This window comes from Capra hircus, chromosome 16, assembly GCF_001704415.2.
Source record: "Capra hircus breed San Clemente chromosome 16, ASM170441v1, whole genome shotgun sequence".
Taxonomy (NCBI): domain Eukaryota; kingdom Metazoa; phylum Chordata; class Mammalia; order Artiodactyla; family Bovidae; genus Capra; species Capra hircus.
This window is the reverse complement of record NC_030823.1, coordinates 56,836,341-56,854,834: the sequence shown is the minus strand read 5'-3', so window position 1 is coordinate 56,854,834 and position 18,494 is coordinate 56,836,341. Positions and strand designations below refer to the sequence as shown.

Sequence of the window (18,494 nt, the reverse complement as noted above, 5' to 3'; positions counted from 1 at the left end):
CCACTGAACTGTACAGATAAACATGGTTAAAATAGTATGTTTTATATTATATGGCATTTACCACAATAAAAAAATTTAAAAATAAAGCTTTGTCCCCCAAGGAGAAAATGAGGATAGAAAGTTACCCTTGAAGTGCAATTCAGTTCAGTTCAGTTCAGTCAGTCGTGTCCAACTCTTTGTGACCCCATGGACTGCAGCACACCAGGCTTCCCTGTGCATCACCAACTCCCAAAGTATAATCAAACTCATGCCCATTGAGTCAGTGATGCCATCCAGCCATCTCATCCTCTGTAGACTCCCACTCCTCCTGCCTTCAATCTTTCCCAGCACCAGGGTCTTTTTCAGTGAGTCAGGTCTTCTCATCAGGTGGCCAAAGTACTGGAGTTTCAGTTTCAGCATCAGTCCTTCCAGTGAATATTCAGTACTGATTTCCTTTAGGATGGACTGGTTGGATCTCCTTGCAGTCCAAGGGATTCTCAAGAGTCTTCTCCAACACCACAGTTCAAAAGCATCAATTCTTCAGTGCTCAGCTTTCTTTATAGTCCAACTCTCACATCCATACATGACTACTGGAAACACCATCACTTTGACTAGATGGACCTTTGTTGGTAAAGTAATGTCTCTGCTTTTTAATTTGCTATCTAGGTTGGTCATAACTTTTCATCCAAGAAGCAAGCGTCTTTTAATTTAATAGCTGCAGTCACCACCTGCAGTGATTTTGGAGCCCAAGAAAATAAAGTCTGTCACTGTTTCCATTGTTTCCCTATCTATTTGTCATGAAGTGATGGAACCAGATGCCATGATCTTAGTTTTCTGAATGTTGAGTTTTAAGCCAACTTTTTCACTCTCCTCTTTCACTTTCATCAAGAGACTCTTTAGTTCTTCTTCACTTTCTGCCATAAGGGTGGTGTCATCTGCATATCTGAGGTTATTGATATTTCTCCTGGAAATCTTGATTCCAGATTGTGCTTCATCCAGCCCAGAGTTTCTCATAATGTACTCTGCATATAACTTAAATAAGCAGGATGACAATATACAGCCTTGACATACTCCTTTCCCGATTTGGAACCAGTCTATTGTTCCATGTCCCATTCTAACTGTTGCTTCTTGACCTGCATACAGATTTCTCAGGAGGCAGGTAAGGTGGTCTGGTATTCCCATCTCTTTCAGAATTTTCCACAGTTTGTGGTGATCCACACAGTCAAAGGCTGTGGCATAGTCAATAAAGCAGAAATAGATGTTTTTCTGGAACTCTCTTGTTTTTTTGATGATCCAGCAGATGTTGGCAGTTTGATCTCTGTTTCCTCTGCCTTTTCTAAATCCAGCTTGAACATCTGGAAGATCACAGTTCATCTACTGTTGAAGCCTGACTTCAAAAATTCTGAGCATTACTTTACTAGCATGTGAGATAAGCAATTGTGTGGTAGTTTGAGCATTCTTTGGGATTGGAATGAACACTGACCTTTTCTAGTCCTGTGGCCACTGCTGGGTTTTCCAAATTTGCTTGTATATTGAGTGCAGCACTTTCATAGCATCATCTTTTTGGATTTGAAATAGCTCAACTGGAATTCCATCACCTCCACTAGCTTTGTTCATAGTGATGCTTCCTAAGACCCACTTGACTTTGCATTCCAGGATGTCTGGCTCTAGCTGAGTGATCACACCGTCATGATTATCTGGGTTGTGAAGATCTTTTTTTATAATTTTTCTGTGTATTCTTGCCACTTCTTCTTAATATCTTCTGCTTCTGTTAGGTCTGTACCATTTCTGTCCTTTGTTGAGCCCATCTTTGCATGAAATGTCCCCTTGGTATCTCTAATTTTCTTGAAGAGATCTCTAGTCTTTCCCATTCTGATGTTTTCCTCTATTTCTTTGCATGGATCGCTGAAGAAGGCTTTCCCAGCTCTCCTTGTCATTCTTTGGAATTCTGCATTCAAATGGGTATATCTTTCCTTTTCGCCTTTGCCTTTTGCTTCTCTTCTTTTCTCAGCAATTTTTAAGGCCTCCTCAGACAACCATTTTGCCTTTTTGCATATCTTTTTCTTGGGGATGATCTTGATCAGGGAATGTCTTAGAGGCTGAATGAAGCCTATTTCCTGTAGAAAAAAAAATGGGTGTCACTAAGGATTTTGTGTCCAGGAACACACAGGGTCAATTACTGAGTGTTTTGCCTTACAGCAAGCTCAGGGGATTTGGCTGAGCTTGGGCCATGGGTAGCTTGGGCATCCATGGGCATGGATAGCTTGACATCATCTGTGAAAGCCCCAGTGGCCAGATCTTAAAGCAGACAGTATAAGTGAGATTTCATCAGAGATATCTAAGGAATGTTCAGTTTTTTAAGGAGCATTAGAGAGATGTACAAGTATGACTTGGCCAAGTTCCTCACTGGAACTGAGCTGATTCTTAATGGTTTCTGGGCTTAAGAAGACATTTAAGCTTGTGACAGTTAAAGTTACACTTGGCTTAACTCTCGCAATGATTATTACTCAATTTTGGAATTTCTATGAATGACACTAACAATGAAAACAAAAAACACAGTATTAATAATGACAGTATCGATGTTGATGGGTTTTCAATGTATGCCACATATTGCTAAGCAGTTTACTTCTATTATCTTGGGTTGAGATGTGTAAACACTCTCTTCCAACAACGCAAGAGACAACTCTACACATGGACATCACCAGATAGTCTATACAAAATCAGACTGATTGTATTCTTTGCAGCCAAAGATGGAGAAGCTCTATACAGTCAGCAAAAACAAGACTGGGAGCTGACTGTGGCTCAGATCATGAACTCCTTATTGCCAAATTTAGACTTAAATTGAAGAAAGTAGGAAGAACCACTAGACCATTCAGGTATGACCTGAATCAAATCCCTTATGATTATACAGTGGAAGTGACAAACAGATTCAAGGGATTAGATCTGATAGACAGAGCGCCTGAAGAACTGTGGACACAGGTTTCTAACAGTGTACAGCAGGCAGTGATTAGAACCATCCCCAGAAAAAAGAAATGCAAAAAGGCAACCTGGTTGTTTGAGGCAGCCTTGCAAATAGCTGAGAAAAGAAGAGAAGTGCAAGGCAAAGAAGAAAAGGAAAGATACAGCCATCTGAATGCAGAGTTCCAAAGAATAGCAAAGAGAGATAAGAAAGCCTTCCTATGTGATCAGTGAAAACAGATAGAGGAAAACAATAGAATAGGAAAGACTAGAGATCTCTTCAAGAAAATTAGAGATACCAAGAGAACATTTTGTGCAAAGATGGGCACAATAAAGGACAGAAATATTATAGACCTAACAAAAGCAGAAGATATTAAGAAGAGGTGGCAAGAAAACACAGAATTATTCAAAAAAGATCTTCATGGCCCAGTTAGCCACAATGGTGTGATCACTCACATGGAGCCAGACATCCTGGAGTATGAGGTCAAGTGGGCCTTGGGAAGCATCACTACGAACAAAGCTCCTGGAGGTGATAGAATTCCAGCTGAGCTATTTCAAATCCTAAAAGATAATGCTGTGAAAGTGCTGCACTCAATATGCCAGCAAATTTGGAAAATTCAGCAGTGGCCACGGGACTGGAAAAGGTCAGTTTTCATTCCAATCCCAAAGAAAGGCAATGCCAAAGAATGTTCAAACTACCGCACAATTGCACTCATTCTCCAAGCTATGCTTCAACAAAAAGATGTTCAAGCTGGGTTTAGAAAAGGCAGAGGAACCAGATATCGAATTGCCAACATCCGTTGGAAAAGAAAGAAAAAGCAAGAGAATTCCAGAGAAACATCTACTTCTGCTTCATTAACTATGCTAAAGCCTTTGACTGGTGGATCACAACAAACTGGAAAATTCTTTTTTTTTTCCTTTTTTAATACAAATTTATTTATTTTAACTGGAGGCTAGTTACTTTACAATGTTGTATTGGTTTTGGCATACATCAACATGAATCCACCATGCGTGTACACGTGTTCCCCATTCTGCACCCCCCTCCCACCTTCCTCCCCATACCATCTCTCTGCGTCATCACAGTGCATCAGCCCCGAGCATCCTGTATCATGCATCAAACCTGGACTGGTGATTCGTTTCACATATGATATTATACATGTTTCAATGCCATTTTCCCAAATCAAATCATCCCACCCTCGCCCTCTCCCATAGAGTCCAAAAGACTGTTCTATACATCTGTGTCTCTTTTGCTGTCTCACATACAGGGTTATCGTTACCAACTTTCTAAATTCCATATATATGCATTAGTATACTGTATTGGTGTTTTTCTTACTGGCTTACTTCATTCTGTATAATAGACTCCAGTTTCATCCACCTCATTAGAACTGATTCAAATGTATTCTTTTTAATGGCTGAGTAATACTCCATTGTGCATATGTACCACGGCTTTCTTATCCATTCATCTGCTGATGGACATCTAGGTTGCTTCCATGTCCTGTCTATTATAAACAATGCTGCGATGAACATTGGGGTACACATGTCTCTTTCAATTCTGGTTTCGTTGGTGTGTATGCCCAGCAGTGGGATTGCTGGGTCATAAGGCAGTTCTATTTGCAGTTTTTTAAGGACTCTCCACACTGTTCTCCATAGTGGCTATACTAGTTTGCATTCCCACCAACAGTGTAAGAGGGTTCCCTTTTCTCCACACCCTCTCCAGCATTTATTGCTTGTAGACTTTTGGATAGCAGCCATTCTGACTTGCGTGAAATGGTACCTCATTGTGGTTTTGATTTGCATTTCTCTGATAATGAGTGATGTTGAGCATTTTTTCATGTGCTTGTTAGCCATCTGTATGTCTTCTTTGGAGAAATGTCTATTTAGTTCTTTGGCCCATTTTTTTATTTATTTTTCTGGAATTGAGTTGTAAGATTTGCTTGTATATTTTTGAGATTAATCATTTGTCAGTTGCTTCATTTGCTATTATTTCCTCCCGTTCTGAAGGCTGTCTTTTCACCTTGCTTATAGTTTCCTTCTGGAAATTTCTTATAGAAATGGGAATACCAGACCACCTTATCTGCCTCCAGAGAAATTTGTATGCAGGTCAAGAACCAACAGTTAGAACCATACATGGAAGAACAGACTGGTTGAATATTGGGAAAGGAGTATGTCAAGGCTGTATATTTTCACACTGCTTATTTCACTTATATGCAGTACATCATGAGAACTGCTGGGCTGGATGGAGCACAATCTGGAATCAAGATTGCCAGGAGAAATATCAATAACTTCAGATAAGAGAAGTCACTTAGTTGTTTCTGACTCTTTGCAACCCCATGGACTGTAGCCTACCAGGCTCCTCCCTCCATGGGATTCTCCAGGCAAGAGTACTGGAGTGGGTTGCTATTTCCTTCTCCAGGGGATCTGCCCGACCCAGGGATCGAACCCGGGTCTCCTGCATTCCAGGCAGAGGCTTTAACCTCTGAGCCACCAGGGAAGCCCAATATGCAGATGACACCACCCTTATGGCAGAAAGTGAAGAGGAACTAAAGAGCCTCTTGATGAAAGTGAAAGAGGAGAGTGAAAAAGCTGGCTTGAAACTCAACATTCAAAAAACTGAGATCATGGCATCTGATCCCATCACTTCATTGCAAATAGATGGGAAAACAATGAAAATAGTGACAGATTTTATTCTCTTAGGCTTCAAAATCACTGCAGATGGTAATTGCAGCCATGAAATTAAGACACTTGCTTCTTGGAAGAAAAACTGAAAAACCTAGACAGCATATTAAAAAGCAGAGACATTACTTTACCAACAAATGTTCGTCTTGTCAAAGCTATGGTTTTTCCAGTAGTCATGGATGGATGTGAGAGATGGACTATAAAGAAAGCTGACTGCCAAAGAATTGATGCTTTTGAACTGTGGTGTTGGAAAAGACTCTTGAGAGTCCCTTGGACTGCAAGGAGATCCAACCAGTCCATCCTAAAGGAAATCAGTCCTGAATATTCATTGGAAGGACTGATGCTGAAACTGAAACTCCAGTACTTTGGCCACCTGATGTGAAGCACTTACTTGTTAGAAAAGACCCTGGTGCTAGGAAAGTTGAAGGCAGGAGGAGAAGGGGATGACAGAGGATGAGATGGCTGGATGCCATCACCGACTTGATGCACATGAGTTTCAGCAAGCTCCAGGAGTTGGTGATGGACAGGGAAGCCTGGCGTACTGCAGTCAATGGGATCGCAAAGAGTCGGACATGACTGAGTGACTGAACTGACTGAGAAGTGTAAAATGAGGGAATGGGGACTGAAGTAGTGGAAAAGAACCATAGCCTTGAAGCCAAAAGAAATAGGAATTTTCCCCTCTGACTTTAGTATTTATAACTGGGTGAACTTGGTCAAGTAGGTTGACTTTTCTGGAGTTCCTTGTTTGTAAAATGGGAATATCAGTTCAGTTCAGTTCAGTCGCTCAGTCGTGTCCGACTCTTTGCGACCCCATGAATCGCAGCATGCCAGGCCTCCCTGTCCATCACCATCTCCCGGAGTTCACTCAGACTCACGTCCATCCAGTCAGTGATGCCATCCAGTCATCTCATCCTCTGTTGTCCCCCTTCTCCTCCTGCCCCCAATCCCTCCCAGCATCAGAGTCTTTTCCAATGAGTCAACTCTTCACACGAGATGGCCAAAGTACTGGAGTTTCAGCTTTAGCATCATTCCTTCCAAAGAAATCCCAGGGCTGATCTCCTTCAGAATGGACTGGTTGGATCTCCTTGCAGTCCAAGGGACTCTCAAGAGTCTTCTCCAACACCACAGTTCAAAAGCATCAATTCTTCGGCACTCAGCCTTCTTCACAGTCCAACTCTCACATCCATACATAACTACTGAAAAAACAATAGCCTTGACTAGATGGCCCTTAGTTGGCAAAGTAATGTCTCTGCTTTTTAATATGCTATCTAGGTTGGTCATAACTTTTCTTCCAAGGAGTAAGCGTCTTTTGATTTCATGGCTGCAGTCACCATCTGCAGTGATTTTGGAGCCCAGAAAAATAAAGTCTGACACTGTTTCCACTGTTTCCCCATCTATTTCACATGAAGTGATGCGACCAGATGCCATGATCTTCGTTTTCTGAATGTTGAGGTTGAAGCCAACTTTTCCACTCTCCTCTTTCACTTCATCAAGAGGCTTTTGAGTTCCTCTTCACTTTCTGCCATAAGGGTGGTGTCATCTGCATATCTGAGGTTATTGATATTTTTCCCGGCAATCTTGATTCCAGCTTGTGTTTCTTCCAGTCCAGCGTTTCTCAATATAAATACCCCCATTAAAGCATCGTTAAAGATTAAATTAGCTCATGAATGTTGAAAAGGCTTCTTTGCAGAGGCAGCTCGTAATAGGTACATCATTGCTTATTGAGTTGAATCACAGATGATAAGAACAGAAATACAAGGGTATGAAAACTAATTAGAAATGGAAATGAATGAAGACAGTTTAGGAGAAGCAGAGGGCTAGTCTCCTTATCTAAGTCATGTGCAGGTGATATTTTGTCATTATCATTCTCTTTTCCAATCCATTTTATAAGGTGAGAGCTAATGAGGGAACGTCACTGTTTGAGATCAGAGAATTATAGCAAATACTAAACTCTTTGTCAATAAAAGACAGGAGTACAAGAGGGAGGACTGAGAGTGAACATAGCTCTCACTGGATCTACCAGACAGCTTCCTTGCAATCACCCTGTAACCAGTGTCCTGGTTTTCTCAAACCCATGTGTCCATGTTGCTTTCAGTGCCACACTGCAGCCAAGTGGCCCCGCAGGACTTGCAAAGCTCAAATCAGAATTCCGATTGTGAGACTGCAGCCTTGAAAATGACTTATTCTCATTACAATGTACAAAGTGATCCATAAATATGTATTTTAATATTACAGAGTTTCAATATTATTACACATCTTACTTGATGTCAGATTTTGTTAAATGTGTGCCGTTATCTCAATTTACAAAGGTCAGTCAGATGGCAGTGGAGAATAGAACTAGATATATTTAAAAATCTTTTACCCGTACATCTGTAGCCCAGATAACCCTGCCTTTTTCAAAGAATTTTGGGCTTTTTTTTCCCCTTTCAAATGAGACTTTAATGAGTATCATGTGGAAAAACTCTTTGCAGAGGTTTGAAAAGATCCAGAGAAACAGTGCTGTAGGAACAAGCAAAGCATTTTGGATGAAATCATAAGCCATTTGAATGTCTCCTCATCTCTCTGGTTGTGTCAGAACCTTTCGGCCACATTTTCCCCCCACAGGAATGTTTTCATCTTCATGGCTAGGTAAATAGAATGTTCGAAGAGTTGCTCAATTGCTATTCATGCCAGCACACAGTAGCACAGAGTGACCTACTTCCAGCAGCATCCATAGAAAGCTTCACTGCTTTCCATCAAGTCTGATTTACAAAACCACCCTCTGCTTTCTGCAGCTTCTGCCCCCACCCACCCCCAGAGACAACATACTATATGAGTCCTTATTTCTCTCTCTCCCATCACTCCATCTTTCCATATCTGTTTATTTTAGTCCATTGTAAACCTCTCCAGAAAACAGAGAAGTGGATGGGTAAGCAGCTTTTAAGGAAGCTGAGATTTCTGATTTTTAGAATATAGCTCTATAAAGGGCTATTGGTGAGGCTGCAGAGAGAGATCAGATGCAATTTTCTTATTTAGACTACCCTTGTCCACATAAACACGAAAAGTAAAAAGTCATTGGAGACCCTTTGTTGACATCTGTAGGCTAGATAATTCTTTCTTACTGGGGGGGCCACTAATTAGAGTTCCCTCTAAGTCACTATCGTTCCCTATAGGTCCCTGTCTTGAGTTTCAATGTAACCAGTCTATAAACTGATAGGCTGGACTAAGCTGGAAGCATCCCAAAGCCCAGGAGGAAAGTCTGATTTGGAAAAACTTCCAGAGACGTTTATGTAGTTGGCATGCAGAAATTTACTCAGCCTGCACCTGATTTGGGGTGTGACTAGAGCCAGTGTCATTGAATACCATGGTTAAAACTGGGAGGGGTTGGTCCTCAGAGACCTCCTAGTCTCATCATTTGAAGATGAGAAAAGTGGGCTCTGGGGAAATTACAGCAACCTCATTCTCCTGCATCCCCCACCCCCACCCCCACCCCAATGCAAAGTTCTCTGTAACCTGCCATTCCATTTCTCATCACGGGATCATTAATGATTTGAGGCTGTCTTATTTTTGCCATTGAGAGCAAATGTCACCAAGCAGAGGAAATAGAAATTCAATTATCCCTCTCCTGGTCAGAAGTGGAAATTTCTATTCCAGATCTCAGAAAGTCAAAAAGATTCCAGTTACTTGAAAAAGGAACATCTTGTTCTTCTGTTGGGCGAGAGATTCTTAAATTTTAAGCCATTTTGCTGTGAAGCTTTTTGCTCATATAGTTGTGTGTGGGGGCAGAGGAGTGAGAATGAGATAATAAGCAGCAGCTCCATGGTCGACTGTGAGTTGAATAGAAGAACCACAAAGAGAGCTCCATTTCCAGTTGTGTTCTGGACATCTTTACAAAAGAATTACCTGGCTGTGTTATCTCTCACTTGACTGTTCACTTAGCCAGGCCTATGTAGGCACAAACTTCGGGCAAATCATTGGTGTTCTTGGCATCTGTGCTGGTGGATTTTTTTAGACCTAGTAGGGCACCTTATTGTATGTGGCTCTCTCTCTGGGATGTGGGATTGCATCACTTCAGAACTCCGTACCAGATGGTACCGGCGGCGAGAGATGTGGAGACCCAGCCAACTCAACCCCCGGGATATTGTTTCTCTGGCTGGTCTCCTGTCCGCGCGTCTCCTGACTTTGTCCTTTTTCTCTGCATCCCTCTCCTTTGCCTGATTTTCATCTGTCCCTTATCCGTCTTCACAGATGGCCAGGACACTCATGTCCTGCTCTCATTATGTTTATGGAACATGTTGGGGTCTTTAGAGGCTGCTGTTCCAGAAGCAATAAAGACTTGGGTCACGTTTGATACCAGAGTAAAGATTTACAGGATAATTAGTGATCCTCTGCTGTTATTAACCCCTGACCTTTAGCAGGTTATTTTCTTACAGAGGTGTTGAAAGTTACTGCCACTGTTAACAGTTTCAGTCTGAACACCATAATGAGACCATGTGGGAAACATAGACCTACCATTAATATCTTTCAAACTCTGAAGCGGGGGGTGGGGGCGATTAAAAGAAGAATGGAAGAAAAAGGTGTAATTCTATCACAGGCCTACCTTTGGTCTCCTTAATGTTAGTTGCTGATGGACAAGACCCACTCGTTATCCTTAGTTTGGGATAGTTAGCTTATCACCACTAAAGTTCTGAGCTTAATCCTTGTGGCAGAGTAAAACTCCAGACGGCAGCTTAGATAACAGAGGTTGGACGGGTGGCTAGATTCTATTTTTAGAGATGTTCCCTTTCGCTTGTAATTCTTTCATAAAGAATATGAGGCTCTTCACAATACCACACTTAATAGAATTGAAAAAACAACCAAGCAAAACTAATAACCCATAGACACTCCCCCTCCAATCCCCTAATGGCAGGGAATTTCATGGTTGTGCATTTTATTTGTCTTCCAATTGATCCAGCCCCTTCTGAAGCCATATTAGTTTTGGTTTGGAGACAAGGTTTTTAAAATTAACAGTGAATTTAAAAATCCTGATCTAAGCAAAGTCTTCTAATAGTCATGGCCATCAGGGGGTATCACCCTCGATCTTGAAAGACTGCGGGGTCAGTTCATCAGGTGCCTTAACAAGGGGCTAAAATGGACAAGTTAATGCCTCCTTCTGGCTTGACCTCAACACCTGAGCCACCTCATTACTGCTCAGCTGGATTTAGCGTGAAACTTGGCCTTGCCAGGAGAGGGAAAGGGGACCCAGAATGCCAGGTCTGCTCTAAGCCACTCTTAAGTTATTCAGTGAATTAAAGGATCTTTGAGAATTTCCCAGGTTCAAATCCACATTTGACTTTAAATTGCCAGATTCTTTGAAAGAGGACATCATGCATCTGGTCCTCGATGAAGTTGTCCTTTGGGCAGATTCTGATACTCTGATGTGATGCGTCGTCTTAGCAGGTCAGTTCAGGGACTCTCAGCATGAAGCGATGCCTAAAGAAGGACCAGGGATTTCTGCAGTGAGTTTTGGGTATCCTAAGCTAACCCCTCAGAAAGACAGTGTGGCAAGCTCACAGCACGCAGGCTAACATTAGAACAATGACTAAGGCCTATTTAAGAGTGAGTTCATCTCACTCTCCTCCTGTCTGCCTTTGCCCATCCCAGGTTATTCTGTAGTATGAATTTCTTTGCCTAAGGTCGTGTCTTCCTGGTTCTCTATTGTGTGCAGAAGCTCCAAGGTTTCTTTCTTAGAATCTACATATCTATACCAGCCTGGATGAGAACCTTTCTCACCAACCTGAGGTCTAGTCTGAAGATGGGCCTGGCCCCGAAAGTCTCCGATCACATCATCCCTAACGTGTCCACTGTGTGCTCAGAGGAAGGGGAGAGGGAGAGTGAGGTTAGACTGGAGTGAAGATTTAACATTGCTTGGGACATTGAAATCATTGTCTTTTAAGGTGCTCACCAGAAGCACACCCTTTGGATTTAGAATTGTGGAGTGGCAACTTACAAAAGGATCTTAAAATTCATTGCCACAGCTCCTCCGTATACAGAGAAGAAAACCCAAAGCCTGGTGTCTCATTTAAGGTTCGCCCTGACCGAGGTCTCTTAGTATTGTGGTCTCTGTGGAATAGAGGATCAGCATTACAGTGGGACTGTGGCCGAGTCTCATCTGTCTGCTGCTCTTTCTGTAATCATGGCTTTATTCATCCTTCTGTTTAATAAAGCCATGGGTGACTTTACATTAGGGCTCAACTCCTTCAACTGGCGTTCACAACTTTTACAGTTGACCCCAATCTGGCTTTTCAGCCCCAGTCCTCCACTGCTGCCCTGCGTGTCTTCACTCTGCAGCATAACCAGACCTCCCGCAGCTCTGCAAGCGTGCATCACCTGCTGTTCTTTATACACACTGTTCTCTTCATCTCAAATTGCCTCCCAACACTTCTTCCCATTTTATCCCTTCCCAAGGGAACAGGCCCAGCCAAGTTCCACCCTCTCACCCAGCACTGCTGTTACTGTTTAGAGTAGCTATTCATGGCTCTGTCTTCAGTTTCTTACTAGACCAACACCTCCTTGACAGTAGAAAACCTGTAGCACAGCTTGCTAAATGTGGAAAATGGAGCGGACTTTCCAGGTGGCTCAGTGGTAAAGAATCCGCCTGCCAGTGGAAGAGATGTGGGTTTCATTCCTGGGTCGGGAAGATGCCCTGGAGGAGGAAATGGCAGCCCACTCCAGTATTCTTGCCTGGGAAATCCCATGGGCAGAGGAACCTGGCAGGTGACGGTCCATGGGGTCGTAGAGTCAGACGCGGCTAAGCGACTAAACATCAATGACAGAGTGTTCTCCAAGGATCTTGGTTGAATACAAAAATAAATGGCATCCTAGTTTCTGTGTATTTCAGGTATTCAGAAATTCTGGAGGTGCTGAGATCCATAAGGTTTATGGAGGGGAAGCTTGGAAGGACTGGAATGCTAAAAGTGAGGGCAGTCCTGCCTCTCTGGAGATCTCAGCACCACAGTATGATAGATGGCCATGGTGGTACCTTGAGATGACAGTGCAGGCTCCTCTTGGCACTTGTTTTATTCAGTACACTGGCAAAGGCGCTGTTGGAGCCTCATCCACAGCCCTCAGGAGGCCTTGGACTAAAGTAACTATTTGATCACTTCCCATATTTGCTCCTTCAGAGTCCCAGGTCAGGTTTGCATTGGTCAAGCAATTTCTGAGCATTTATTATTCTTGAGCCATTTTGCTAACATCCAGACCAATGCGATTACACTGATGTTCCAAGCCTCTGATCTCAGCCCCGCTGTGATGAAATTCACAAGACATTTACTGTCCCTGTGTGTTTTTTCTTTGGTTAACCCAGGCCAGATAGAGCATAAGTAAATAACTTCCTGGTTTAGCATTTTAGCTCTCCCATGCCAGATGTTGCCAGGAGAGGTGGGAAAAAGCCAAGGAGGAACCTATCATTCTGTAATTATATTTAATCTAAAAAATGGCAGCCACCTTCACTGACAGGTATGGTAACTTCCTTCTTTCGCCCATTGCCCTCTATGATGGTTCTGGTCTGGACAGAAACAGAATATAATTTTCCAAAGGAATTTGGCATCAACCGCTCATAGATAGGTTCAGAGGGCTGAACTGGAAACCAAGGCTAGAGATTCTGTGTTCTCAGCCCACCTCCCCGTATACCCACGGCACTTATTCCTTCCTTGTTATCATCACCCCTAGGATTTTGAAGCAGAACTCCTTCCTTCTCAAAAACAGTCTTGGCTGCCTCTGGGTGCAGGGTTTCTTCTGGGGGTGATGAAAAGTTTCTGGATTAGAGTGGTGATGGTTGCACAACTTTGTGAATATGCTAAAACCCACTGAATTGTATATATTTGAGAGGGTGAATTTTATGGTTTGTGAATTATATTTCAATTGTAAAATAACTCATGGAATACCAAGACTTTGTGCAAAGAATTAAAGTACTACAGCACAAAAACTCCTAAAAGACCCCATGGACTTTAAACTCAATTGCTTCTTCCTTTATGCATGTTCGAAGGTCATGTTGTCTGATATGTGTGTTGGAGGTTGAGGGGATCTGATAGAAGTTCCTTCATCTGTCTTAGACCCTGTTCTGTGTCAGGCTGGGGTGACTTTGGTCTGGGTATTTACTTGCCTTTGCTTCCACAGTTAAAACAGAGCTAATGAGACTGACCTCCTTGATGAAGGTCTCCAGGGAGATAAAAAGCCAGTTTGTTGAGTGCTTTAGAGGTATCAGGTGCTGGATTCCTCTTGAATAGTTACAGGAAAGGCTAAAGAGGCACCTGGCATGTGCAGAATAAATTCCAAGGTGGGTTAGAGCAAGTGCAGGCAAGAGGCTGAATGTGTGTTGCTCTAGATGATTCAATTAGGCCATTAAGTGCTCTATTAGGAGCTGTTGCTGCTTGTAATTTTTTAATTTAAACTTTTTATTTCATATTGGAGTAGAGCTCATTAACAATGTTGTGATAGTTTCAGGTGCATCACAAAGCGACTCAGCCGTACATATACATGTATCTATTCTCCCGCAAACTCCCTCCCCATCCAGACTGCCACATAACATTGAACAGATTTCCCTGTGCTATGCAGTAGGACCTTGTTGGTTATCCATTTAAAATACAGCAGTGTGTTCATGTCCATCCCTGCCTGTGACTTTTATGTCTGTGGTGAGGAGGAGATAGAGTTTGGTTTCTACCGCAGCTGCAGGAAACAGACCTGGGAGGGGGAAGGGTGTCTCCCAGGAGAAGTCTTTCAGGGCTTTGATGTGCAGGCTTGATGCGTGGTCAGAAAGTGTAAGTGCTGGGGAGTGGGGTTTGTGATTGCAGGGCTTGTGATGAAGCATGGTGTGGTAGCCACAGGTCGACCCAGGTGCCCACGGAGGTGTGGCCAGGGGTTTCTGTTTACCTAGAAATCTTAAAAAACCCTTAGAGGAAGGGTGGATTTGGGAAGCCCGCGTCACTTCCTCACTTAACAAATGGAGCTGTGCCTGGAGGAAGGCAGGGCTGGGCTGCAGGGCACGTTCCATTCTCACACCCTCTGCCCACTGCGGTGTCCTCGATGCTTGTGCCCGTCACTTCGAGAGCACAGACTCTGACCAGCTCAACAGGGCAACTGGGTCCTTCAGATAATTATGGAGAGAGACTGAGAATGAAGGGGCCTCTGAGCACCCTGTCTTTGCTACACCCTCACCCTCCTGCACGCTTCTAAGTTTATTCTCCTCTCTGGTCTGTAGGATGGTAGGATGAACTGGAGCAGCAGTCCCCAACCTCTTTGGCACCAGGGACCAGTTTCGTGAAAGACAGTTTTTCCATGGACTGGGTGGGGGGGCCCAAATAGAGGGGTGGGGAGGGGATGATTCAGGTGTAATGTGAGCGATGGGGAGTGATGAGGAGCGGCAGATGAAGCTTTGCTCCTTTGCGCACCGCTCACCTCCTGCAGTGCCGACCGGTGCCGGCCCATGTTCCCAGGGGTGTGAACCCCTGAGCCAGAGAATCATCGCAGTGTCTTTTAGAGACAGGCTGATGACCTGTGGATCATGAATCCCCCTCACGTAATTTCCCTGAGAAGACCAGCCAATATTCCTTCTCTTCCTTCTCCGTATTCTCCTATCAGTGTCCGAATGTCCATTGCCCACATCTCTGTCTACTTAACAAAGTCCACTCTTCAAGGCCCAACACCATAACATCTTTTGGCAAGTCTGCTCTCCTTCCATCGTCCACCCTCTGTCCAAGCAAGGTTACTCTTTCCTTCTTCTGTCTCCACAAAGCTTTTATGCATGTGGTCTAACAGGACACATTCCCTCACAGTGGGTTGCTTCGGAGAGCTTGTCGAGGATTTCATTCAGTTTGGTCTCTGGGTGCCTAGAGCAGTGCCAGTGCTTACGGAGCACATATCCAGTGCGGGTAGGTTAAATAAATTAAAGAATAAATATATCAGTAAATAAATACAGCAGAACATCATTTGTACACTCCCACAAATAGTGAAAGATATTTATAAACTCGATACATATTTAAAATTGCTTTCCTCTTTATGATTGTGGTACTTGATGAGAATACTCTTCTAAATGGATCTTATTAAATCGTTTTTATGTATATTGAATTTTTTGGTCAAAGGTGATACATTTTGGGAGAAGAAGCCATGCCTTTCAAAAAAAATGAAAATTTTAAAGCAATGCTCTGCCAAGTATGTTCAGCAGAATATTAGCTTTCGAGGGTGATAGTAGTTGTTAAGGGGAAAAAAAAAATGGTGTTAGGGCCAAATGAAACTCAAGAATGCTGGGTTAATCAGGTTCTTTCTATAGTGGGATGTCTCAAAACTTTGATACAATACTGCTTAGGAATATTAGAGAAAGGGACATATAGCAGTATACTTCTGCAGCATAGCCGAGCTCCTATCGTGCATAACAGGTTTGCGTATATTGGTATTCATTGTTGATGTTATTTCAGTGCCTGCATCTAGAGCTCAGAAAGCAGATGAGCACTTAAGTCTGTGATAAGGGCCCACTTCTTCATCATCCTCTCATGTACATCATCTTTGCTCTGCAAAAATGAAGAGAAAAATTAAAGGGAATTAAAACATTACCTGCCAAAAGCCAGTATCAGACATCTCCAGTGGACTAAGCGGCAAATGATGGTGGTTTTAGAAATGACCTCCCAGCTCCAGTTGCTCTGCAGTACCCTCCCAGGACTCTTCCAGAAGTGCCAATTACTAACTCTCTCCTTGGTAGATTCACTGGTGTCTAAGAGTAATTGCTAGGGAACTCACACTTTCAAATTTACAAGAGGCAAACAACCTTCTGTTTACCTCAGTGGGTCATCAGGGTATTCAAACTGTGCTGAGTAAAGGATGCTGTTGATCATAGAAGCATGGTGAAAAACTTGAATTTTTACCTTTGTATTTTTCTCAGTGGGCGGGAGCCTGGGCCATTAGTTTATGGTGCAAAGACTGATGGGGGATTAATTCTGTTCTTCTCAGGGCCTCTTCCCCTCCTTAAGATTTGGGGCAGCAGTAAGCCTGACTCAACTGTAGTTAGAAACCCTTTGTTGTCTTCAGCTGATGTTGACTAACTCAGAGGCAGTGTCTTAAAAGAAGATGAAACTGTAGATGTGGACTGGTCCACTTGGAATTCTGACCTGTGCCTTTGGTGTCTGTGCTCTAGAGATCTCAGGCAACACGGAGGACATCCCTCTGGTGCGCTGGAGGCAGCAGTGGCTGGAGAATGGCACTTTACTTTTTCACATCCACCACCAGGATGGCGCCCCAAGCCTCCCTGGGCAAGATCCAACCGAAGAACCGCAGCATGAGTCAGCAGAAGAGGAGCTGAGAATCCTGCACATCTCAGTCATGGTAAGAGCAGCGCAACCATAGCCTCTCAGCCTATACTACCTTGACCTTAAGAATGGGGTGCCACAGCCCTGGAGGATCCATCTCCACAGTATCATCATTGATCTTGTTCATAACTTAATTTCTCATTTATGGGAAATGTCTCCACCTGTGGTGTAAGTAAAAATTGCAGTTATTTCCACGGCACCTCTCCGTGACGGTTCTCTAGGAACGTGCCTAGATAGGGAGCAACTGTTACAAATCAGAGACAACCTCAGATGGGTGCATTGGATTGTCTTAGAAAGGGATTATTCAGTTAGATCAGAATATCTTCTAATAGTTTCTCCATGAATGTTTGCTGAGTGACTGGATTGCCCAGCCTGCTTGCTGCTACCGAGGCATCTTCTCCCAGCTGGGAGAAAGTTAGTCCTGGCTTTCCATGCTCTTACAGTAAAGGACATGCCAGTAAATAGAGCCTTGCCTCTCCCACTAGTCCAGCTCAGAAACATCCCGTCAGCATCCCTTCTGAAAATTAGAGAATTTTCTCTAACATTCTATATTTTAGAGTCTCGCTCGACAGACATTAAGTGCTACAGTGACAGGCATGGGTTTTGTTTGATATTGTTTTGTTCACTGGTATATCTTTAATACCTGGAATAATGCATTCACATAGTACTAAATAATTACTTGTGGAATAAATGAATGTGTTTTCCAGTAGAAACGAAAAATGCCTGACTCACTCAATATTTTTATTAGTAAAATCGATACATCACCTGTTCCGAGGGTAGCCTGAAAGCAAGCTGAGACTTGACTGATTATCTGTGTATGGGAGAGGATGTGCTCTCTCAAACCAAATGAGGTCTTGGTCTAAACTGTAATTAATCTATTACTCTTGTACCATCACTATGTGCTATTTAGTTTTGTATATTAGATTGGGGAAAACTGAGTACATTTTATTTTTTTTATTATTTTTTTTTAAATTTAAATTTATTTATTTTAATTGGAGGCTAATTACTTTACAATATTGTATTGGTTTTGCCACACATCAACATGAATCCTCCATGGGTGTACATGTGTTCCCCATCCTGAACCCCCCCCCACCTCCCTCCCCGTACCATCCCTCTGGGTCATCCCAGTGCACCAGCCCCAAGCATCCTGTATCCTGCATCAAACCTGGACTGGCGATTCATTTCTTATATGATATTATACATGTTTCAATGCCATTCTCCCAAATCATCCCACCCTCGCCCTCTCCCACAGAGTCCAAAAGACTGTTCTATACATCTGTGTCTCTTTTGCTCTCTTGCATACAGCGTTATCATTACCGTCTTTCTAAATTCCATATATATATATGCGTTATTATACTATTTTAGTGTTTTTCTTTCTGGCTTACTTCACATTTAATTTCCATTGTCTAACTGTTTGGCGTGGAAGATATCCCCATAAAATCTCAAAATGCAAGTCTTCCGTTTCTTCCTCAGCCAGTGTCTCCAGGAATGACTTATTTGATAGATTACCTGTATATGTGTAAGCTGTTCTAGTTTGTTGAAACTATGTGGTTGAGAAAAGAGTCT

At 42.9% G+C, this 18,494-nt stretch overlaps 1 protein-coding gene across 2 annotated transcripts in view; it reads left to right on the top strand.

Moving 5' to 3' along the window:
* ASTN1 (astrotactin 1) overlaps nucleotides 1–18,494 on the top strand; it is a 359,173-nt gene that overhangs the window by 105,609 nt on the left and 235,070 nt on the right. For both annotated transcript variants that reach the window (XM_018060633.1, XM_018060632.1), the window contains exon 2: nucleotides 16,757–16,944. In XM_018060633.1, coding sequence (XP_017916122.1) covers nucleotides 16,757–16,944 — 188 coding nt within the window. The remainder of the gene's footprint in view (nucleotides 1–16,756; nucleotides 16,945–18,494) is intronic.